The 25,826-nt window shown below is 42.5% G+C and overlaps 1 protein-coding gene across 3 annotated transcripts; it reads right to left on the bottom strand.

The window, feature by feature from the left end:
- Positions 1–72: 72 nt before the first annotated feature.
- Positions 73–13,201, bottom strand: LOC106601635 (sialoadhesin-like). 3 transcript variants are annotated; one of them, XM_045712636.1, is made up of 15 exons: positions 13,060–13,201; positions 12,606–12,669; positions 7,436–7,513; positions 6,809–7,153; positions 5,818–6,042; positions 5,315–5,647; positions 4,988–5,203; positions 4,561–4,824; positions 4,189–4,452; positions 3,894–3,984; positions 3,725–3,779; positions 3,395–3,630; positions 1,179–1,311; positions 705–782; positions 74–444 (listed from the first exon to the last, which is right to left on the bottom strand). In XM_045712636.1, exons 2-13 carry the CDS (start codon positions 12,667–12,669, stop codon positions 1,218–1,220), a joined length of 2,265 nt encoding a protein of 754 aa, XP_045568592.1. In that variant the 5' UTR covers positions 13,060–13,201; the 3' UTR covers positions 74–444; positions 705–782; positions 1,179–1,217. The 3 variants fall into 3 exon arrangements, with proteins under 3 accessions (XP_045568594.1, XP_045568593.1, XP_045568592.1); XM_045712638.1 differs by lacking the exon at positions 12,606–12,669 and having other exon boundaries at positions 73–444; XM_045712637.1 differs by lacking the exons at positions 12,606–12,669; positions 13,060–13,201 and adding an exon at positions 8,071–8,368 and having other exon boundaries at positions 73–444.
- Between the last annotated feature and the right edge of the window lie 12,625 nt (positions 13,202–25,826).

Genomic DNA, 25,826 nt, shown 5'->3' with positions numbered 1-25,826 from the left:
ACCTGTGACAGACAGAGAGACTCCAGGATCACCAGTATATAGAATGTTACTGTACCTGTAACAGACAGAGTGACTCCAGGATCACAAGTATATAGAATGTTACTGTACCTGTTACAGACAGAGTGACTCCAGGATCACCAGTATATTTCCCTACGGTCTGATCTGTTATAAATCTGAACTTATACGTAGCTGAGTCTCTCTCTCTCAGGTCTCTGATTGTCAGAGTGTGGCCATTCTATATGTCTCTACGGTACTTCACATGACCTACGTAGTCTGGGTCATCACTCAGAGTCACGGTATAAAGTTTGGTAAACCAGAAGGTTTTTGTGACTGTATAACCTCTGGAATATGTGTAAGAGCAGGACAGCTCCACTGTTGACCCCTTCAAGGTACAGATACTCTGAGTGGTGTACATCACACTTCAGCCATACTGACCCAGTAACACTGAAACACAATCACACATTATAGTGATTATACATTACAGACCCATTTGCTCACACTAACAGTGTTTGTCCACACTTTGTTGCCGTACTCTACTTGCTGAGTGTGAATGGAAACCACAGAAAGGGCCTAAGCATCACTCAGTGAGGTGTGAAAGACAACTATTCCAGAAAACAGAATAAGCCCCTAACAGACGATGTCACTGAACACACCAGAATAACATTAAGATAACATTACTAAAACAGTTATGAATGAGACCATACCTGCTACAGACCAGAGAAAGACCACCAACACACTTCCTGCTGTTCTCAAGGCCATTGTTGCATCTCCCACCCTGCAGTCTTAGAAACATAAACAACAAGTCACTCTATAGCTGGTGAATAACTCCACCTGATACAATGAAACAGTCCAGGGTCCATATTCACAAAGTGTCTCAGAGTAAACTAGGAGAGCTGATCTAGGATCACTTTTGCCTTTTAGATCATTATTATATGGACCAGGGGGACCTGATCCTACATCAGCACTCCTACTCTGAGACAATGAATGAATACTGGCCCTGATGTAACAACCAAAACACAGGTCAAAAATGTAAGTAAAAGTAAAATGATACAGTACATAACCACAAGTATATGATTTATGACCCCCCACCAAAAAAATACATATATATATATTTAATGATCTCGTCAACCGTACTTACATAGTGAAGGGGAGAGGTCTTGTACAGTGAGTCAACTTACCGTCATAGCAGTGCATAGAACGAAGAAGTGACTCCAGGATCACCAGAATTTGTTGTGTTCAGGTCTTCTGGGTTTGTTGATTCTACTGTAGATCTCAGAGCGGTCCTCCTCAACTGCTTGTGCCGCCACGGGTCTGAAGAGAGAGAAACAGAAATTAAACAAAGCCGCATCCCAACTCAGGTCAAAAGGAGTGCACTAAATAGGGAACAGTGTGCCATTTGGATCGCAGGGAGAGAAAGCTTCCTAAAAAATCACTCCCTCATTTTTGTCATAGTAATTGTCTTGAGATGTCCATTGTTGGGTTCATAGTTTAAGGATATAACATCAATAGTGGCCACTAGGGGCAAATTGGTTTGCTTATTGATGACATCCCCTACAATAAACAGCAGCATATGAATGACCTTAGTGCAGAATATGGTCACCGGGTGGCAGCAGTGAGGCGGTTACATTTCACAACAGCTTATTGCACATCCTCATCCTGTTTCTGTTGTTGAGGCATGAATTACCTTAATGCAGAATAAGCATTATTGATGACGTCATCATTGTCTACTCCTCCAATGAGCACATGGCCTTAACTACATATGAGAACACGTTCATCCACCTCTGGCCTGCTCGCCTCCCTACCTCTGAGGAAGCACAGTTCCCGCTCAGCCCAGTCAAAACTGTTCGCTGCTCTGGCACCCCAATGGTGGAACAAGCTCCCTCATGACGCCAGGACAGCGGAGTCAATCACCACCTTCCGGAGACACCTGAAACCCCACCTCTTTAAGGAATACCTAGGATAGGATAAAGTAATCCTTCTAACCCCCCCTTAAAAGATTTAGATGCACTATTGTAAGTGGTTGTTCCACTGGATATTATAAGGTGAATGCACCAATTTGTGAGTCGCTCTGGATAAGAGCGTCCGCTAAATTACTTAAATGTAAATGTAACACAGAGGTTCAGACCTCGTAATTATATTCTAATTTAAAACTAATAATAATAGCCCAATACAAATACAGTACACAATAAAGAAAAATAATTAGGGATCAACATCTAACTATTGCTGCCAGCGTTGGTCAAAGCTCAGAACGCTAATATTCTTGATCTGACTAATCATGCCTGCCTCTTTGAGAACGACTGGATTCATGAACTGTGGTTTCATTGTCATGTTCTCCTGCGTCCCCCGGATTTGCCTCCCTGATTTGCCTTTTTAGCAGCACATTCACCATTTTCTCAGAAGGATAATAATTCACTGTTGCTCTGCTAACAGTGTGTTTGCGAGACGAAAAGGCAATTTTTAAAACCGTCCTGTCATGTCCAAAGAAATCCCCCAATAAAAAAATCACTCTCAGAGAATGAGTGCACAGCTGGTAAATAGTCTCTTATAGATACATACTGTATGTCAGTCATTCAGGTTGAGGGGATAGCTGACGGTAGAGACTTATATTGCAGTAACATTGAAGGGTTCTGGTTAGTATTACTTAGCCAGCTAGAAGGATGAAGTAAGAAGCTAACGTTAAATAGAGCCTACCTCAGCAGGAGCAACAAATACGCTACTACTAAAGCTAGTGAGGGAGATAAGCGTTTCCAGTTTCAGAGACCTTTGTAGTTCGTTCCAGTCATTGGCAGCAGAGAACTGGAAGGAGAGACGGCCAAAGGAGGAATTGGCTTTGGGGGTGACCAGAGAGATATACCTGCTGGAGCGCGTGCTACAGGTGGGTGCTGCTATGGTGACCAGCAAGCTGAGATAAGGGGGACTTTACCTAGCAGGGTCTTGTAGATGACCTGGAGCCAGTGGGTTTGGCGACGAGTATGAAGCGAGGGCCAGCCAACGAGAGCGTACAGGTCACAGTGGTGGGTAGTATATGGGGCTTTGGTGACAAAACAGATGGCACTGTGATAGACTGCATCCAATTTTTTGAGTAGGGTATTGGAGGCTATTTTGTAAATGATTAGTGTGTCAGTGTGAATCATTTCCCATATATTTCCCATATTTCCTCCATTTTAGGTGTATAACATTACAACTGTAAAGCTAATAGGCTAAGTGTTTGTAGATGGACTGAGGTGAAATAACCCTCAGCAGCCAAGGTGATAATGCCCCCCCCCCCACCACCAGCAGCAGCGTACTGGACATCCAGATTTGGTTGTAATCAAACAAACCTCTCCTTTAATGCTGTGTATTCACAATGTTCTAGAATTGACTCTATGTTGTTGTAATGGCAGAATATGCTCACCGGTTGGCAGCACTGGGGAGGTTGAATTTCACAGCATCGTACTGGACATCCTCATCCTGTTTCTGTGGTTGAGGCAGCTGGACGGTGGAGTACAGAGGCACTTCCTCGTATTTGGAGCGAGAAAAGTGGATGCTGGCGTAGTGAACATCATCCTGGTCGTCTGTGGCTGCTGTCTGTGCTGCAGTAGGGGTCATGGCCATGCCTGAGATGTTGTCATACACTGGACTAGAGTCTCCCTGATGGGGTGAGAGGACAGACAACATGAGGAGTGTAAAGTCCCACTAAGCATATAAAGTCATCACAGTCATCTTCTGATTCAAACAGACTCACCTGTTCATCATCTGCTGTGTCTCTTGTGTCAGAGGTGGATATCGAGGACTTCTTCCTGGTTTGTGAATGAATGAATTTATTACTGAAATAATGAATCAATAAATCAATGAACAAATTAAGTTAATAAAAAAGAGTTAGGAGTGAAATAATCTTTAAAAGAATCACTCACCTGAACCACATGAAGCCAGAGATACAGAGGATGAGAACCAGAACAACCACTATGATTCCTACAGCTGCATTCAGAACTGATGTTTGTTTCTCTATAATATAATATGGATGATATGAGTACTGGCATTTTATAAACTGAACATAAACGTAGTCCAGGACAATAATACAACATCTGTTAACTGATCTAATCTCAACGTATATATAACTATAAAACAAAGTATGATAAGCCAATGTACAATTATTAAGATGAGCATGAAATGTCATTTTGTATTGAAATATTGAAGATGAAAGTTCACCTGGTAAAATGATCATCAGAGCTGTAGAGTTCCTAGATCCTCTTCCATTCCAGGCCTCACAGTGGTAATGTCCATTGTCCTTAGACTTGAACTTACTTATGTTGTACATCTGTCCAAATCCATTTAGAAAAGTCTCATTTTGAAAGTACCAGGTGTATTTGTCCACAGGTGGGTTGGCATCACTGCTGCAGGTCAGAGTCACTGAACTGCCCTCCACTATTTCACCAGAGGGACTGACTGACACTGAGGTGTTCTTTGGGTCATCTGGTGGACAATATGTAACAACATTGTTTTAAATAGTGTTTTACTTGTTATTGAAATATGAATTTAAATTTGATCCTCAAATCAAAAGATGAGGTTAGGTGTACTAACACTGAACGTCTACAGACACAGAAGAAGAGTTGAGACGTCCACATTTATTCTCAGCCTCACAGTAGTATTCTCCACTGTCCTCAGAGCTGATGGTGGTGAAATTGTATGTCTTTTCAGATCCTGTCAGTGAAGCTCCATTCTTCTTGTACCAGATGTATTTGTCCACAGGTGGGTTGGCATCACTGCTGCAGGTCAGAGTCACTGAACTGCCCTCCACTATTTCACCAGAGGGACTGACTGACACTGAGGTCTTCTTTGGTTTATCTGATGTAAAATACCAAACATTTTGTCAAAGTGATATTAACAGCGTTTTGTTCTGTAATGATTGATAAAGTAAGACATGTCTATTTTGCCTGAGTGCATGATACTTGCTAAGTAGAAATCAAATCAAATAGAATACTGTACTATTGTGCTGCACTGTACTCACACACTGCAGGAGATCTGAGACCCTCACGGCCTTTTACAGCACAGGAGTAACTGTCTGCATCCTCACTGCTGATGGAGTACATGGGAGAGGAGGTATCTTGTACATTCTGTCCATTCCTGTACCAGATGTAGGTGGGGTTGTCAGTCAGAGTACAGGTGGTGATACAGGTCAGTGTCTTCTGTCCCTCTGCAGCAGGAGTCACCTTCACCTGCAGACCTGAAACAATATGTATAAAACCACATACACCTCTGTGTTAACAGGATGATTCATTTATTTTCTCCTGTAATTCAATATGATTTACAGTTGTATCATACAGTGTAGTATTACCTGTGACAGACAGAGTTGTTCCTGGGAAACTATGACCCCATTCAAAGTTGTATGTTTTAAAAGTGAAGCGATACTCAGCTGAGTCCTCCTCTCTCAGGTCTGTGATTCTCAGGATGAAGGGACCTCTGTATGTTCCAGTGTACTTCACACGACCTGTATACCCTGGGTCGCTGGTTAGGTCTTCAGGGGTCGACTTATCACTTCTAAACCAGAATGTTGATGTGGTGGAATAATAACCAACATAAGTACAGGATATGTCCACTGTTGACCCCTTCAAGACACAGATTCTCCTCTTGGTGTAAGTTACTCTGCTGCAGTCCTGATCCTGAACACCTGAAACATAAAGAGGGCATTATTTACACAGTGGAATCGTGAGCTTCAGTAATCCAAAGTAGTTATACCATCCTGTCTTGTCAAAGTGTTGCAGTTTGGTTAGACAACTGTGAGGGCTGTTTAGCAGACAGAAGAGTTATAGTAGAATACTGAGTTAAATCCACACTCACACACTGCAGGAGAGTGGAGATCCTCATGGCCTTTTACAGCACAGGAGTAACTGTCCTCATAGTTACTGGAGACTGGGTCTTTGTACTGGGGGGAGGTGCTCTCATCTAGATGTTGTCCATTCTTGTACCAGATGTAGGTGGGGTTGTCAGTCAGAGTACAGGTGGTGATACAGGTCAGTGTCTTCGACGTTGCCCACCGTGGTGGAGTCACCATCACCTGCAGAGCTGGAGTAGATCACAACATTAAAACCCTGAATCACCTGTTCATAGTTTAATCACATGATGCAAGACATTCTCATACTCATTTCATTCTTCAATCTGTTTCATACATACAAATCCAACTTCTAGACCGAAATGGAGAGTAGATATTAATTCAACAGACTAGCAGTATAAAGCATGTTACTGTACCTGTTACAGACAGAGTGACTCCAGGATCACCAGTATATAGAATGTTACTGTACCTGTTACAGACAGAGAGACTCCAGGATCACCAGTATATAGAATGTTACTGTACCTGTAACAGACAGAGTGACTCCAGGATCACCAGTATATAGAATGTTACTGTACCTGTTACAGACAGAGTGACTCCAGGATCACTAGTATATATAATGTTACTGTACCTGTGACAGACAGAGTGACTCCAGGATCACCAGTATATAGAATGTTACTTTACCTGTTACAGACAGAGTGACTCCAGGATCACCAGTATATAGAATGTTACTGTACCTGTTACAGACAGAGTGACTCCAGGATCACCAGTATATAGAATGTTACTTTACCTGTGACAGACAGAGTGACTCCAGGATCACCAGTATATAGAATGTTACTGTACCTGTTACAGACAGAGTGACTCCAGGATCACCAGTATATAGAATGTTACTGTACCTGTGACAGACAGAGAGACTCCAGGATCACCAGTATATAGAATGTTACTGTACCTGTGACAGACAGAGTGACTCCAGGATCACCAGTATATAGAATGTTACAGTACCTGTGACAGACAGAGTGACTCCAGGATCACCAGTATATTTCCTTCCAGTCTGATCTGTTATAAATCTGAACTTGTACGTAGCTGAGTCTTTCTCTCTCAGGTCTGTGATTGTCAGGTTGTGACCATTCTTCTTATCCCCATGATACTCCAGACGACCTGCATACTCTGGGTCCTGACCTAGATCTTCAGGTTCTACACCAGTCCCCCATTTAGTGAACCAGACGGTTGATGTGACTGTACCACTGGGATATCTGATAGAGCAGGACAGCTCCACTGTTGACCCCTCCAAAGTACAGATACTCTGAGTGGTGTAAGTCACACTCCAGCCATACTGACCCAGTACCACTGAAACACAGTCACATAACACAATGGTATCAGAATGAAGACAAGGTCTATTGGCTCACACTGAAGGTAGGGTTTGACCACACTTTGTTGTTGTAGTTGCTGATTTGAGTGTGAATGGAAACCAGAGATAAGCATCACTCAGTGAGGTGTGAAAGATAACTATTTAAAGTGAAGTGGAGATTCCTAACAGAACACACCAGAATAACATTATGATTCTTATCCTTTTAGAAATGTCTGTAGATTATTAAACAGAGCAACTAAAAGATAAGAATGAGACCATACCTGCTACAGACCAGAGAAAGACCACCAACACACTTCCTGCTGTTCTCAAGGCCATTGTTGCATCTCCCACCCTGCAGTCTTAGAAACATAAACAACAACTCACTCTATAGCTGGTGAATAACTACATACATACCATCAGGGGCAGCAGGTAGGGCTCTAGTCAAAAGTAGTGCACTCTATAGGGAATATGGTGTCATTTGGGATGCAGTATAACAACACATCATCACCACAGCCTTGAGTGGATGGTGTGTAAATAACATCATTATAATAGTTTGGTAATATGGTCTGTGTCAGCGATATCGGCAGGTAGCATAGCGATTAAGAGAGTTGAGCCAGTAACTGAAACATTGCTGGTTCAAATCCCCGACCTGGCAAGGTGGAAAAATCTGCCAATTTGAGCAAGGCAGTTACCACCAGGTTGAATGATAGCTCCTATCCCCAAGCTGTGAGACTACACAACAAGTCACACATACCTTTTATAGGAGTAGGATCTAGGATTAGTTTCCCATTTAGATCATATTTATATGGACCAGCAGGACCTGATCCTAGATCAGCACTCCAAGTCTGAGACCCTTGAATACATGACTTATGGCTAAAAACAAACAACTATATTTCAAGATATCAAGAGTACTTACAGACTGAAGGGGAGAGGTCTTGTACAGTGAGTCAACTGACTGGTAGTGAGTGGGAACTGCTAGTAAGTGTCAGTTCTGTGGTTGATACATACAGTCGTATGAAAAAGTTTGGGCACCCCTCTGAGGCTGCATAATAATTTACTCTGTCGTCACAGAAAATGATCACAGTGGCATGCCATTCATTTTCTAATAAAAGCTGAGTACTGGGGTATTATCCAGACAAAGATGTTTAGTGTAGCAATATTCTATGAAAGTTCTATGAAATTAAATCAGATGTGAAAAATAGGCTCTGCAAAAATGTGGGCACCCTTGTCATTCTGTTGATTTGAATACCTGTAACTACTTAGCACTGATTAATTGGAACACAATTGGTTTGGTGAGCTCATTAAGCCTTGAACTTCATAGACAAGTGCATCCAATCATGAGAAAAGGTATTTAAGGTGGCCAATTGCAAGGTGTTGTTCTCTTTGACTCTCCTCTGAAGAGTGGCAATGTGGGGGCCTCAAAACAACTCTCAAATGACCTGAAAACAAAGATTGTTCAACATTATGGTTTAGAGGAAGGCTACAAAAAGCTATCGCAGAGATGTAAGCTGTCAATGTCCACTGTGAGAAACATAGTGAGGAAATGGAAGACCACAGGCACAGTTCTTGTTAAGGCCAGAAGTGGCAGGCCAAGTAAAATATCGGTAAGGCAAAGGATGGTGAGAACGGTCAAAAACAGCCCACAGACCACCTCCAAAGACCTACAACATCATCTTGCTGCAGATGGTGTCACTGTGCATCGTTCAACAATTCAGCGCACTTTGCACAAGGAGAAGCTGTATGGGAGAGTGATGCGGAAGAAGCCTTTTCTGCACACGCGCCACAAACAGAGTCGCTTGAGGTATGCAAACGCACATTTGGACAAGCCAGCTTCATTTTGGAATAAGGTTCTGTGGACTGATGAAACAAAGATTGAGTTATTTGGTCATAACAAGGGACGTTATGCATGGCGGCAAAAGAACACAGCGTTCCAAGAAAAACACTTGCTACCCACAGTAACATTTGGTGGGGGTTCCATCATGCTGTGGGGCTGTGTGGCCAGTGCCGGTACTGGGAATCTTGTTAAAGTTGAGGGTCGCATGGATTCCACCCAATATCAGCAGATTCTTGGGAATAATGTTGAAGAATCAGTCACAAAGTTGAAGTTACGCCGGGGCTGGATATTTCAACAAGACAACGACCCAAAACACTGCTCAAAATCTACCCGGGCATTTATGCAGAGGAACAAGTACAATGTTCTGGAATGGCCATTCCAGTCCCCAGACCTGAATATCATTGAGAATCTGTGGGATGATTTGAAGCGGGCTGTCCATGCTCGAAAACCATCAAACCTAACTGAACTGGAGATGTTTTGGAAGGAGGAATGGTCCAAAATACCTTCATCCAGAATCAACACACTCATTAGAGGCTCTGGAAGTGTCTAGAGGCTGTTATTTTAGCAAAAGGAGGCTCTACTAAATATTGATGTGATTTCTCTATTGGGGTGCTGTCACGATTCCCACCGACGGTGGCGCCCCCTCCTGCTCGGGTGGCGCTCGGCGGTCGTCGTCACCGGCCTATTAGCTACTACCGATCCCTTTTTGCTTTTCCCTTTTTTTATTTTAGACACCTGTGGTCAATTAGCCATTAGAGGGGCTATTTAGTTTAGCTGGCCCGCTCCTTGTTGTGCGGGATTTATTGTTGTTATCGACTGTCTTGTTCGTGTCGGCTTGGCATTGTCGCACCTTGTATTTATTCCCCTGTGTTTGGGAACTTTGTTTTCTTCCTTCAAAGTGTTATTAAAAACACCACTCCCTGTGCTCGTTGCTTCCTGCGCCTCATTCCTACAAACACGACTACCAACGCCGTTACAGGTGCCCAAATTTATGCACCTGTCTAATTTTGTTTTGATGCATATTGCACATTTTCTGTTAATCCAATAAACCTCATTTCACTACTGAAATATTACTGTCCATCAGTTATTTGATAGATCAAAATGAAATTGCTGATCCAAACACCCAATTAATTATAAATGGAAATCATGGAAATTGTCAGGGGTACCCAAACTTTTTCATACGACTGTATTTAAAGTAGTCAGAACACAAGTAGCTGATAAAGAGGAAGGAAAGGACAGTTCTGTAAGACATTAACATGCATGACGTGCAGAAAAGCACGTCAGAATAGTGTTTACTATAACCTACTATTTGGAATGTTTATAAAATCTTAGAATGTGTTTACTATAGCCTACTATTTGGAATGTTTATAAAATCTTAGAATGTGTTTACTATAGCCTACTATTTGGAATGTTTATAAAATCTTAGAATGTGTTTACTATAGCCTAATATTTGGAATATTTATAATATCTTAGAATGTGTTTACTATAGCCTACTATTTGGAATGTTTATAATATCTTAGAATGTGTTTACTATAGCCTGCTATTTGGAATGTTTATAATATCTTAGAATGTGTTTACTATAGCCTACTATTTGGAATGTTTATAATATCTTAGAATGTGTTTACTATAGCCTACTATTTGGAATGTTTATAATATCTTAGAATGTGTTTACTATAGTCCCCTATTTGAAATGTTTATAAAATCTTAGAATGTGTTTACTATAGTCTACTATTTGGAATGTTTATAATATCTTAGAATGTGTTTACTATAGCCTACTATTTGGAATGTTTATAATATCTTAGAATGTGTTTACTCTATTTGGAATTTTTATAATATCTTAGAATGTGTTTACTATAGTCTACTATTTAGAATGTTTATAATATCTTAGAATGTGTTTACTATAGCCTACTATTTGGAATGTTTATAATATCTTAGAATGTGTTTACTATAACCGGCTATTTGGAATGTTTATAATATCTTAGAATGTGTTTACTATAGTCTACTATTTGGAATGTTTATAATATCTTAGAATGTGTTGCCTTGCCCCTCTCAGTTCTACATGGAACAGGTCAAAGTTCTATATATTTATTATTATTTATCTAAGCCTTTTTTTACCAGGTAGGTTGACTGAGAACACATTCTCATTTACAGCAACAACCTGGGGAATATTTAAAAGGGGGATGAATGAGCCAATTCAAATCTGGGGATGATTAGGTGGCATGAGGGCCAGATTGTGAATTTTAGCAGTGGACACCAGGGTTAACACCCCTACTCTTACAATAAGTGCCATGCGATCTTTAGTGACAACAGAGAGTCAGGACACCCGTTTAACATCCCATCCAAAAGACAGCACCCTACACAGGGCAATGTCCCCAATCACTACCATGGGGCATTGGGATGTATATTTTTAGACCAGAGGAAAGAGTGCCTCCTTCTGGCTCTCCAACACCACTTCCAGTAGCTTCTGGTCTCCCATCCAGGGACTGACCAGGGTGAACTCTGCTTAGCTTCAGAAGCAAGCTAGCAGTGGGATGCAGAGAGGTATGCTGCTAACAGTTGGCCAGTTCCATGGACTTGTAAGTAAGCATTTCATGGTAAGGTCTACACCTTTCATTAGATTTTACTTCTATTCTACAAACCCATTCAATTTACACTACTCATCAGCTGCATCAAAGTGGTACTGAAGGTTCCAGTGTTCTAGACTAGAGATCTCCCTACTGGCATCTCAACATTACTGCACCATCCTAATAATAATGTCCTCAATAATGTTGGGCTAATAACAACATAACAAACTGACAATACATCAGATAGAATGGTGAAACACATCACTGGCTACTTGACAAAGTCACATTGAAGCACACAAACACATGTTTGTAGTAGTACACCATGCCACTGTCATTCTGTTACACTGACTGCGTCCTAAATGACACCATAATCCCTATATAGTGCACTACCTTTGACCAGAGCCCTATGGGCCTGGTATGACTGTGTGCGTTTGCATGCCCTCTCAACTTGACTGGCCTGCAGCCCTGTCAATCACCCTTTGCACCCGCTGTTCATCCAACCAATCAGGGTGCTTGGATGCGCTGCAGGACACCGCCTCCCCTCACCTTTAGTTAGTGCACGGCATCTTCAGTCTTGAGAAGAAGTGTTGTGTTGCTGACAGACTTTTGACATGCAGTTCCTTACTGAAGTGTGAGACCAGCGAATATAACCACACAATAATATAAAACATCTTCAAATGGAAACAGCTGTGTCTGCATGTATGTGGTGGTGGTGACCATCAAGAGTAGAGTGACGGGCCTCAACACCATGTTCTGACCAGACAGAACCTAAACCAATCAGCATTAAGTACGTAGAGGGTCTCGGCATTGTCAGCTAACCGCTCAGATGAGATCCAACTGTCTATACATGTAAAAACGGTCTGGATGACCTCTACTAATCCCTAGGTACTGACTCAGGAATGTGTGAAGGACCACAGGGATGTCTGACAAAGGGTTGTTATTGTGACCACAACAAGGCCCTCCGGTTCACTTTGGGTTCTTATACAACAGGGTTTCTAGGAGGAAAGAGATACATGGAAATAGAATTAAACCTTCTCTCCAGCTGCCTCTTACCCGTTGTGCATTTTGTCCCTTCCTGCCTCCAGGCCAGGATGATTACATCATGCAGTCCATGCATCTGTTCAACAACGTCAGACAGACAGACAGACAGACAGACAGACAGACAGACAGACAGACAGACAGACAGACAGACAGACAGACAGACAGACAGACAGACAGACAGACAGACAGACAGACAGACAGACAGACAGACAGACAGACAGACAGACAGACAGACACACTGCAGTGTTACAATGTTTGACTGTATGTATTTTTTACCCTGGTTAATCATCTCATCCCTATGTAGATCAACACTCCTACACTGAGACACTTTATGAATACTGACCCTGATGTAACAACCAAAACACAGCTCAAAACATAACAAGAAGTAAAATGATACATTACCCTCAAGAATATGACTAATGACTAAAAACAAATAACCCAAAACTATATTTTATATTGTACTTACAGAGTGAAGTGAAGAGGAGAGGTCTTGTACAGTGAGTCAACTGACTGGTAGTGAGTGGGAACTGCTAGTAAGTGTCAGTTCTGTGGTTGATACATATTTATAGTAGTCAGAACACAAGTAGCTGATGCAGAACTGTCCTTTCCTTCCTCTTAAAATTTACAGAACACACTCAAAGGAAGATTACTTATTAGAGTGGGCCCTATATTTCTGAAATGTACAAAATGTCCCACATTTCCACTTTTTATTCAATACAAAACCATGTTAACAAAATGTTGACTATTCTATATGGAATGTTTATAATATCTTAGAATGTGTTGCCTTGTCCCTCTGAATTCTACATGGAACAGGTCAAAGTTCCATTTACATTTGGTCAGTTCCATGATGTCATTCATTCTATTCTACAAACACATTAAATTTACACTCCTTATCAGCTGCATCAAAGTGGTACTGAAGGTTCCAGTGTTCTAGACTAGAGCTCTCCCTACTGGCATCTCAACATTACTGCACCATCCTAATAATAATGTCCTCATTAAAGTTGGGGTAATAACAACATTACAAACTGACAATATATCAGATAGAATGGTGAAGCTCAACACTGTCTACTTGACAAAGTCACATTTAATCACACAAACACTGATGTCTGTAGTATTACAACATGCCACTATCATATTATGTTACACTGTTGACCGTTGTGTACAGTACTGGTAGTAGCATTAGTTAGCAGAGGAATCAGTATCATCATCACCATAGCCTTCTGTATTGACTGCTGCTGTCCATATACTGTATAGTCTAATGTAGCCCGTTATCCATATATAGTTTAATGTAGCCTGTTATCCATATATAGTCTAATGTAGCCTGTTATCCATATATAGTCTAATGTAGCCTGTTATCAATATATAGTCTAATGTAGCCTGTTATCCATATATAGTCTAATGTAGCCTGTTATCCATATATAGTCTAATGTAGCCTGTTATCCATATATAGTCTAATGTAGCCTGTTATCCATATATAGTCTAATGTAGCCTGTTATCCATATATAGTCTAATGTAACCTGTTATCCATATGTAGTCTAATGTAGCCTGTTATCCATATATAGTCTAATGTAGCCTGTTATCCATATATAGTCTAATGTAGCCTGTTATCCATATATAGTCTAATGTAGCCTGTTATCCATATATAGTCTAATGTAGCCTGTTATCCATATATAGTCTAATGTAGCCTGTTATCCATATATAGTCTAATGTAGCCTGTTATCCATATATAGTCTAATGTAGCCTGTTATCCTGTCACGTCCTGACCAGCAGAGGGAGTAGTGGTGTAGTATTTTGGTCAGGACGTGGCAGAAGAAGTCTGTATATGTTGTCTAGTATGTCTGTTTCTGTGTTGGTCTTGTGACTCCTGATCAGGAACAGCTGGGGATCGTTGTTCCTGATTGGGAGTCATATATTTAGGAGTATGTTTGTCACTTGGGTTTGTGGGTGGTTGAGCTAGCACTGCTATTATATTGTAAGTATAGCCTGGTAGCCTGTCTGAAGTCGGTCATTGTTTATTGTTTTCTGTGTATGCGTTGCTCGTCTATATTAAAAAGATGAGTATCCACATTCCGTCTGCAGTTTGGTCCATACAACACGGCTTCAACTATTGTGACAGAACCACCCACCACAACAAGACCAAGCAGCGGAAAAAGGAGCAGGACGCTGAATATATGGACTATTCTGAGGAAATAGACTTCAACATGGACACTCATGAGAAATGGACTTGGGACCAGATTCTGGTCGGAGAGGGCCCGTGGTGAAAGTCCGGTGAGGACCGGGAACGCTACCGGGGTACACGACTGGCGAGGAAGCCGGAGAGGCACCCCCAATAATTTTTTTGGGGGGGGCACATGGGTAGTTTGGCTAGGCCAAGGAAGAGCCATCAGCCAGCTACCCTTGATTATGTGGAGGAGCATATGGAGTGGAGGGCGTCGTGTTTTGCTGAGGTGCGCACTCTCTCACCCATACGCACGCACAGTCCGGTGCGCGCCATTCCAGCCCCTCGCAGATGCCGTGCTAGAGTGGGCATCCAGCCTGGTAGGAGGATGCCTGCGCAGCGCATCTGGTCGCCGGTACATCTCCTAGGACCAGGCTACCCTACTCCCGCTCTATGCACGGCAACCATCAGGCCCCTGCACAGCCCAGTTCGCCCTGTACCAGCACCCCGCTCGTGCAGGGTTGCTAGTTCCATCCAGCCAGGACGGGTTGTGCAGGCGGTGCGGTCAAGGCCACCTGTGCGCCTCCATGGCCTAGTCTTTCCGGTTCCTGCCTCTCGTGCTATCCCGGAAGTGAGTACCTCCAGTATGGCACGACCAGTACCAGCAACCCGGACCAAGCTTTCCATCAGTCGGCCTAGTCCTATTCAGCCTGTTCCCGCTCCACGCACCAGGCGTCCAGTGCGACGGCCCAGCCTCAAGAGCCCGGCACCAGTGTGCAGTCCAGAGTATCCGGCACCAGTGTGCAGTCCAGAGTATCCGGCACCAGTGTGCAGTCCAGAGTATCCGGCACCAGTGTCTAGTCCGGGAACCGAGGGAGTCTGCCTGCGACTCGGAACTGAAATTGACTAACTGTGTTGTAAATGAGTCTGCCTACAGAGTGGAGATGAGGGAACCTGCCCACGAGCCACAACAACTTGAGTCTGTCTACGACCCGGACCCCAATGAGTCTGCCTACAACCTGGAGGGAAGGAGGCCGGAACCAGAGCCACCTCCAGGATAGGTGGGTTGGGGAGGGAGGGTGTAGCACAGTGCCGTCATTGACGGTCTTGTGACTCCTGATCAGGAACAGCTGGGGATCGTTCTTCGTGATTGGGAGTCATATATTTAGGTGTGTGTTTGTTACTTGAATTTGTGGGTGGTTGAGCTAGCACTGCTATTTTGTACGTGTAGCCTGTCTGATGTCGTTCATTGTTGTTTTTCTGTGTATGAGTTGCTCGTCTATATTAAAAAGATGAGTATCCACATTCCGTTTGGTCCATACAACACGGCTTCAACTATTGTGACATATCCATATATAGTCTAATGTAGCCTGTTATCAATATATTCTAATCTATCCATATACAGTTGAAGTCTGAAATTTACATACACCTTAGCCAAATACATTTAAACTCATTTTTTTCACAATCCTTGACATTTAATCCTTGAAAAAATGCCCTGTCTTAGGTCAGTTAGGATCACCAGTTTATTTTAAGTATGTGAAATGTCAGAATAACAGTAGAGTGATTTATTTCAGCTTTTTCTTTCATCACATTCCAAAGTGGGTCAGAAGTTTACATTCACTCAATTAGTATTTGGTAGCATTGCCTTTAAATTGTTTAACTTGGGTCAAACGTTGCGAGTAGCCTTCCACAAGCTTCCCACAATAAGTTTGTTGAATTTTGGCCCATTCCTCCTGACAGAGCTTGTGTAACTGAATCAGGTTTTCAGGCCTCCTTGCTCGCACACGCTTTTTCATTTCTGCAAGCAAATTTTCTATTGGTTTGAGGTCAGGGCTTTGTGATGGCCACTACAATACATTGACTTTGTTGTCCTTAAGCCATTTTGCCACAACTTTGGAAGTATGCTTGGGGTCATTGTCCATTTGAAAGACCCATTTGCGACCAAGCTTTAACTTCCTTTAACTTGCTTCAATATATCCACGTAATTTCCCCTCCATGATACAATCTACTTTGTGAAGTGCACCAGTCCCTCCTGCAGCAAAGCACCCCCACAACATGATGCTGCCACCCCCGTGCTTCACGGTTGGGATGACGTTCTTCGGCTTGCAAGCCTCCACCTTTTTCCTCCAAACATAATGATAGTCATTATGGCCAATTATTATGATGCTAGCGTCCCACGTAGCCCATAGATGTTAATGCAACCGCTGTGTCAGATTTCAAAATAACTTTACGGAGAAAGCACAATGTTCAATATTCTGAGTACAGAGCTCAGCCATCAATGAAAGCTATACAGCTACCCGCCAAGTCATGGCATCAACAAAACTCTAAATTAGTGTTACAAATCTTTCCTTACCTTTGCTGATCTTCGGCGGAATGCACTCGCAGGACTCCCACAAGAAATGTTCATTTGTTCGATAAGGTTCATTTATGTCCAAATACCTCCGTTTTGTTGGTGCATCCAGAACACTATTCCAAAGGCACGATGCGGGAGCGCAAATCAACATACGAAAAGTTCAAAAGTTCCATTACCGTCTGTAGAAACATGTCAAACAATGTTTACAATCAATCCTTAGGGTGTTTTTAACATAAATAATCAATAATATTCCAACTGGACAATAGCGTATTCATTACAGAAGAAAAATGTAAAATGCTAGCCATGCGTGATCGCGCATGAAGTAACTAAATGACCTCAGCCAGTCCACTGCTTGAACCGGCTGTTATTCCCTCAAAATTCACCATAGAAGACTCAAACAACTTTCTAAAGACTGTTGACATCTAGTGGAAGCCTTAGGAAGTGCAAAATGACCCCACAGACACTGTAGTTTCAATAGGCAATGGTTTGAAAGACTACAAGCCTCAGATTTCCCACTTCCTGGTTGGATTGTTCTCAGGTTTTTGCTTGCCATATGAGTTCTGTTATACTCACAGACATCATTCAAACAGTTTTAGAACCGTCAGAGTGTTTCCTATCCAAATCTACTAATAATATGCACATCCTAGTTTCTGGGCCCGAGTAGTAGGCAGTTTAATTTGGGTACGTTTTTCATCCGGCCGTGAAAATACTGCCCCCGATACCTTAACAAGTTAAGGGCTTTTAAGTAAGCATTTCACTGTAAGGTCTACACCTGTTGTATTCAGTGCATGTGACAAATGTCAATTACACGCCATTTTCAAAATGTCTCCACAACAATCTATTGCTCTCAGAGCTCTTAAAATAGCATGCACAAGTTTTTATGTGAAACATGTACAATTTACATCCCATCTTTTGTATCACACAATATATAGCTCAGTATTTGTCAAGGGTGCCAATAATTTTGGTCGTGACTGTATATCCAACCATCAGATGAAGATGTAAAAATACATTTATATATACACACACACACACACACACACACACACACATGCACACTTCCACAGTTATACTTGACTCTGTTATACTTTGACAGTGAACTTGACCCTATTGAATGGAGATCTGGGTATTACTGGCATACTCTACTGAACATGTTTTAAACATGCAAATGAATAAACAGAACTAAACACATGAAACCACAGTCCAGGATCAGTATTCACAAAGTGTATCAGAGTAGGAGAGCTGATCTGGGATCAGTTTAGCCTTTTAGATCATAATGATATGGACCGTCTGAGACACTTTATGAATACAGGCCCTGATGTAACAACCAAAACACAGTTCAATATAAACCAAAAAGTACAAAGATACAGGGAGTCATGTGATGTATGGCTAAAAACATCAAAACAAAAACTATATTCCAACATATTGTCAAGTGTACTTAAAGAGTGAAGTGAAGGGGAGAGGTCTTGAACAGTCAGTCAACATACTGTCAGTGCGCGGAAACAAGAAGTAGTCTAATGTAAGTATTAGTAGAAGCAGGCATAGCCTAAGTGTGAGTTCTGTGGTTGACACGTTTTAAAGTAGCCTAGTCTGGGCATTAACATGCATGAACAGCATGTCACATAAAGGATGTTACTGTATCTAAATAGAAAATGGTCTAAAGTCAGCATACTGTAGTTACATTTCTTTATTTGAGTGGGCCTACATAATTTACAAGAGACAAAATGTGACCCATTCCCATCACTCCTCATCAGCTGCAACAAAGTGGTACTGAAGGTTCCAGAACAGATGAAAGGGGAGTGTCTTTGGTACCAGTGTTCTAGACTAGAGCTCTCCCTACTGACATCTCAACATTACTGCAGCCTCCAGGCTTCATATGTCCCTACTAGACCGATGTAAATATACAAAATAGAAGGTCAAATAACATTTGAAAATATTAAAAATATATATAGATTAAACCAGGCATGCACGTAAAAATACTGTGTCATTGGGACTTATGTTGAACTGGCATTTGAACTGAGTGAACTAGGGAGCTCAGCTAGCTTGTTAGCTACACGAAGAGGCTGTTATTCAGTGATAAACAAGCATTTTTGTGCATCACACAGCTACTCTGAATGTACTGGATTGTGAACAATACGATAAGCTGCCTCTGAATATCATCAAGACCCCATAGTTAGCTAGTGAGCTAGTTAGTTAGCTAACTTTTATATATCAACGTTAGCTAGCTAGCTAGAAACAACAGACAACAGTGAGCTGACATTATGCCAAGGCCAAGGCAAGCTGCTCTGAATTTCCAGTGTGTTCTTATGTGAAAGAGATGTGTTCAGCTCACTAATCTTCAGAGCAATGGACCCAAAGTGAACCCTGACATGCTCATAGCTAAGTCTGTCTGTCTGTCTGGGATTATTGTGTCCTATTGTGTCTGCATGATGCATTTTTTTTTTAAATGACATTGAATAATCTTTCATGTAATTGTTTATTGCTGCTTCGTTATTGCTATTTTACTGTGTAATTCATTTTTTTAGCATTTTTATAATTAAAAAAATCAAATATTTTCTTACATAAAAACAACTGCATTGTTGCTTAAGGGCTTGTCAGTAACCATTTCACAGTAAGGTCTACACCTGTTGTATTCGGTGCATGTGACAAATACAATTTGATTTGATTTGTGTGTTTAGGTGCTGGACATTGCTCCCTCTGACACTGGGTTTCTGAACATCTAAAAGTCTAAGCCGTTTGGGGGGGTTCTACTAGCTGACATATGGAATTGTTTTAAGGTGGTTGTACCACCTTATTTGATTTTGAATTATAGTACCCCTTTAGGTAAAAAAATTAAATATACTGCTCAAAAAAATAAAGGGAACACTTAAACAACACATCCTAGATCTGAATGAAAGAAATAATCTTATGAAATACTTTTTTCTTTACATAGTTGAATGTGCTGACAACAAAATCACACAAAAATAATCAATGGAAATCCAATTTATCAACCCATAGAGGTCTGGATTTGGAGTCACACTCAAAATTAAAGTGGAAAACCACACTACAGGCTGATCCAACTTTGATGTAATGTCCTTAAAACAAGTCAAAATGAGGCTCAGTAGTGTGTGTGGCCTCCACGTGCCTGTATGACCTCCCTACAATACCTGGGCATGCTGCTGATGAGGTGGCGGATGGTCTACTGAGGGATCTCCTCCCAGACCTGGACTAAAGCATCCGCCAACTCCTGGACAGTCTGTGGTGCAACGTGGCGTTGGTGGATGGAGCGAGACATGATGTCCCAGATGTGCTCAATTGGATTCAGGTCTGGGGAACGGGCGGGCCAGTCCATAGCATCAATGCCTTCCTCTTGCAGGAACTGCTGACACACTCCAGCCACATGAGGTCTAGCATTGTCTTGCATTAGGAGGAACCCAGGGCCAACCGCACCAGCATTTGGTCTCACAAGGGGTCTGAGGATCTCATCTCGGTACCTAATGGCAGTCAGGCTACCTCTGGCGAACACATGGAGGGCTGTGCGGCCCCCAAAGAAATGCCACCCCACACCATGACTGACCCACCGCCAAACCGGTCATGCTGGAGGATGTTGCAGGCAGCAGAACGTTCTCCACGGCGTCTCCAGACTCTGTCACGTCTGTCACGTGCTCAGTGTGAACCTGCTTGCATCTGTGAAGAGCACAGGGCGCCAGTGGCGAATTTGCCAATCTTGGTGTTCTCTGGCAAATGCCAAACATCCTGCACGGTATTGGGCTGTAAGCACAACCCCCACCTGTGGACATCGGGCCCTCATACCACCCTCATGGAGTCTGTTTCTGACCGTTTGAGCAGACACATGCACATTTGTGGCCTGCTGGAGGTCATTTTGCAGGGCTCTGGTAGTGCTTCTCCTGCTCCACCTTCCACAAAGGCGGAGGTAGCAGTCCTGCTGCTGGGTTGTTGCCCTCCTACGGCTTCCTCCACGCCTCCTGATGTACTGGCCTGTCTCCTGGTAGCGCCTCCATGCTCTGGACACTACGCTGACAGACACAGCAAACCTTCTTGCCACAGCTCGCATTGATGTGCCATCCTGGATGAGCTGCACTACCTGAGCCACTTGTGTGGGTTGTAGACTCCGTCTCATGCTACCACTAGAGTGAAAGCACCGCCAGCATTCAAAAGTGACCAAAACATCAGCCAGGAAGCATAGGAACTGAGAAGTGGTCTGTGGTCCCCACCTGCAGAACCACTCCTTTATTGGGGGTGTCTTGCTAATTGCCTATAATTTCCACCTGTTGTCTATTCCATTTGCACAACAGCATGTGAAATGTATTGTCAATCAGTGTTGCTTCCTAAGTGGACAGTTTGATTTCACAGAAGTGTGATTGACTTGGAGTTACATTGTGTTGTTTAAGTGTTCCCTTTATTTTTTTGAGCAGTGTACATTAAAAAGTGATTTGATAAAATATTGAATTTGGCCTGTACTGCTATAGACAATACAAACGCATGGAGCAACACATTCATAAATGGTTCTAAAAAAAAGACAGTGAAAAAATGTATCATAAGGACTAATGTTTTGAAGTGACTGTCCTATATCTAGGGGATATAACAAAGCTCAGGAAATGTGTTTTTTGGACACATACACTATATATACAAAAGTATGTTAACACCCCTTCAAATTAGTGGATTAGGTTATTTCAGCCACACCCGTTGCTGACAGATGTATAAAATCGAGCACACATCCATGCAATCGCCATAAACATTGGCAGTAGAATGGCCTTACTGAAGAGCTCAGTGACTTTCAACGTGGCACCTTCATAGGATGCCAACTTTACAACAGTTTATCAAGTCAGTTCGTCAAATTTCTGCCCTGCTAGAGCTGACCTGGTCAACTGTAAGTGCTGTTATTATGAAGTGGTAACGTCTAGGAACAACAACGGCTCAGCCGTGAAGTGGTAGGCCACACAAGCTCACAGAACGGGGTCTGCTGAGTGCTGAAGTGCGTAGCGTGTAGAGATCGTCTGTCCTTGGCTGCAACACTCACTACCGAGTTCCGAACTGCGGCTAGAAGCAACTTCAGCCCAATAACTGTTTGTCGGGAGCTTCATGAAATGGGTTTTCATTTCTTAAGATCACCGTGCGCAATGCCAAGCGTCAGCTGGAGTAGTGTAAAGCTCACCGCCATTGGACTCTGGAGCAGTGGAAACACGTTCTCTGGAGGATGAATCACGCTTCACCATCTGGCAGTCAGACGGATGAATCTGGGTTTGGCAGATGCCAGAACGCTACCTGCCCCAATGCACAGTGCCAACTGTAAAGTTTGGTGGAGGAGGAATAATGGATTGGGGCTGATTTTCATGGTTTAGGCTAGATCCATTAGTTCCAGTGAAGACAGATCTTAACGCTGCAGCATACAATGATATTCTATACGATTCTGTGCTTCCAACTTTGTGGCAACAGTTTGGGAAAGACACTTTCCTGTTTCAGCATGACAATGCCCACGTGTACAGAGTAAGATCCATACAGAAATGGTTTGTCGAGATCGGTGTGGAAGATCTTGAATGGCCTGCACAGAGCCCAGACCTCAACCCCATCGAAAACCTTTGGGATGAATTGGAACGTCGACTGCAAGCCAGGCCTAATCGCCGAACATCACTGCCCAACCTCACCAATGCTCTTGTGGCTGAATGGAAGCAAGTCCCTACAGCAATCAAATCAAATCAAATTGTATTTGTCAAATGCACGTGTTTAGCAGATGTTATTGCGGGTGTTAGCCAAATGATGTAGCGAAATGCTTGTAGCAATGTTCCAACATCTAGTGGAAAGCCTTCCCAGAAGAGTGGAGGTTGTTATAGTTGCAATGCACAACACATCAGCTGTATGTGACCTGGCAAAAAAAAACTTTCCAAGCCAAACCACTACACACACCCTATATCGTTGTCACCATATTAGCTAAAGTAACGTCATAGTCAACATAGTGTAATGACCTGGCTAGATCATAAAGGAACAATTGTCCAGACAGAGGATTGAGTTAACGAATTTACGTTTTATTAATCCAATTTCACACAGATTACTGTTTGGCCGTAGCCCACGCCAAATAAATGAAGGATACCCTATAAAACAACCATGAACTTCTGGTCTTAACTTCCATGCGACACCCCCCTCCACGCCACTCCACCAACCACCAGTATGCCCGGCATCAGAACATTCCAGGCATTCCCGTGATTGGCAGGTTGATTGGCATGTCGGACCCCGCGAACACTGGGTACTGGTAAGTACAACACAACCAACTAATAGCCTAACACATAACACACAGCTGTCTGTGCGTGTCGCTACAATAGCTAATAGAACTAACCCTTTAGTAATCCCACTAAAATCATGCAGTAAAGTTACTGTGTACAGTCAGTAAGCAGTTTAGCACTTACACAGGCGAGCCCTGATGGCAATAAATTAGTAAAACCAAAAGCTTACCTTGAGTTGGAAGAGTTCCAGTGTTCTGTTGGATAGTCATAGACATCTAGCTAACATAGCATCCCTCTGTTTGAGCAGGGTGTTTGAGTAGGCTAAACTAGATAGCTGCATTTGCTGGCTAAGTAAGTGAAAGTGAAAAAGAATTACGAAATATCTCTCTATCGCTCTCTATCTTGCTTCTCCTTCATTTTGGAAGAAATGTGTTTGTTTTGTTCAAAACTGTTCAACTATTGTCTTTCTCTTTGAGTCAACTACTCACCACATGTTATGCACTGCAGTGCTATCTAGCTGTAGCTTATACTTTCAGTACTAGATTCATTCGCAGATCCTTTGATTGGGTGGACAAAATGTCAGTTCATTCTGCAAGAGCTCTGATAGGTTGGAGGACATGCTCTGGAACTTGTCATAATTACTGTGTAAGTCAATGGAAGGGGGCAAGAACCATGAGCCTCTTGGGTTTTGTATGAAATTCAATGTACCAGGGGACGGAAGCTAGCTGTCCTCCACCTACACCATGGTGCTACCCTACACAGTGCTGTTGAGGCTACTATAGACCTTCATTGCAAAATAGTGTGTTTTAATCATTTATTTGATTACATAGTTTCATCTAAAAAGGATAACTTTTTTAATGAAATTCACTAAGGGGGATGGCCCTCCCCTTCCTCCTCTGAGGAGCCTCCACTGTGTTACATGGCCCTCTCTGCCTCACCATACCGCTGGAGAGAAGAGAGGAGGGGGAGGAAGAGAGATGGCGAGATAGTCAGAATTCTGACAGACAGACAAACACACAAAGCATTGTGCACGTTCACAGTAGATAGCTCAGATAGTGACCTTCAACTCTGTTAGTGCACTCCCTTTGTGGAAGTATCCATTTGGCCAATCAGGAGCAAGCTGGATAGACTTCTGAGCATCTGATAAGTCAGAGGAGTAGATCTCCAAACACCCGTAGCTGTATCAATTATTCCCAAAGAACCAGAGAGAGAGAGAGACAGAGACAGAGACAGAGAGAGTTTGGACAAGATTACACAAATCTAATTTCAGGTGGGAGTATAGTGATATTTTATGTTGTGTACCTGTGGTGTTTGGGGTCATAGGTTAGAGGACAAGCTTTAAGGTGTACCTGTGGTCTTTGGGGTAACAGTGGATAGCCTCAGAGAACATGTCCACATCCTGAGAGTACTGGCCCTGCTTAAACAACTGAATACCCTTCTCTGGAGGAGAACACACACATACAGTGTTAAACTGGGGTCATTTCAGTGAATAGAAATAATCATTCTGAGACAATTGTATTAATGTCACCTGTTAGTGAAGCTCTCTTTCTCTTCACAGGGTCTGAACTCTCCACCTGAAATGAGACAACTCAGTTAACACTGCCTTTGTGTGTGTGTGTGTGTGTGTGTGTGTGTGTGTGTGTGTGTGTGTGTGTGTGTGTGTGTGTGTGTGTGTGTGTTTTGGTGATTAATTGTTAGTGCACACTTCGGAAAGGTGGAGAAAAGGGACGCAGACAGAAAGGATTGGGGCCAGGGGCAGAGAGAAACAGTCAAAGCCTAAATCGTTTTCCTAGATATGGTCTATGTCTTTGCCAGGGTAGAGGGATTCACATCTTTCATCAATGTAGTTTTTTTTCTTTAAATTGTCACTCGACGAGTGAATTCAGACAATCCAATCAGAGAGTGAAACGTAAATATACGCCACGTGGCACCGGGTAAAGATACAGATAAAAATTACATTTAATAATGAAACTTCATCTGATTTGATAAAACTGTATTTTATTATGAATGAATACAACTGATTGACAGTCATTCTGTACTCCTCATATTGTCACTTTAGTCAACTTCAATTGTATTAGTCCACTGAACAGACACTGAGTGTACATAATATTAGGAACACCTGCTATTTCCATGACATTAACTGACCAGGTAAAAGCTTTGATCCCTTATTGATGTCACTTGTTAAATCCACTTCAATCAGTGTAGATGAAGGGGAGGAGACAGGTTAAAGAAGGATTTTTAAGCCTTGAGACATGGATTGCGTATGTGTGTCATTCAGAGGGTGAATGGGGGAGACAAAAGATTTAAGTGCCTTTGAATGGGGTACAGTAGTAGGTGCCAGGCGCACTGGTTTGAGTGTGTCAAGAACTACAACGCTGCTGGGTTTTTCATGCTCAACAGTTTCCCGTGTGTATCAAGAATGGTCCACCACCAAAAGGACATCCAGCAAACTTGACACAACTGTAGGAAGCATTGGAGTCAACATGGGCCAGAATCCCCGTGGAACG

This window comes from Salmo salar, unplaced genomic scaffold, assembly GCF_905237065.1.
Source record: "Salmo salar unplaced genomic scaffold, Ssal_v3.1, whole genome shotgun sequence".
In the NCBI taxonomy this organism is placed as follows: Eukaryota; Metazoa; Chordata; class Actinopteri; order Salmoniformes; family Salmonidae; genus Salmo; species Salmo salar.
This window is presented reverse-complemented; position numbering and strand designations above follow the sequence as displayed.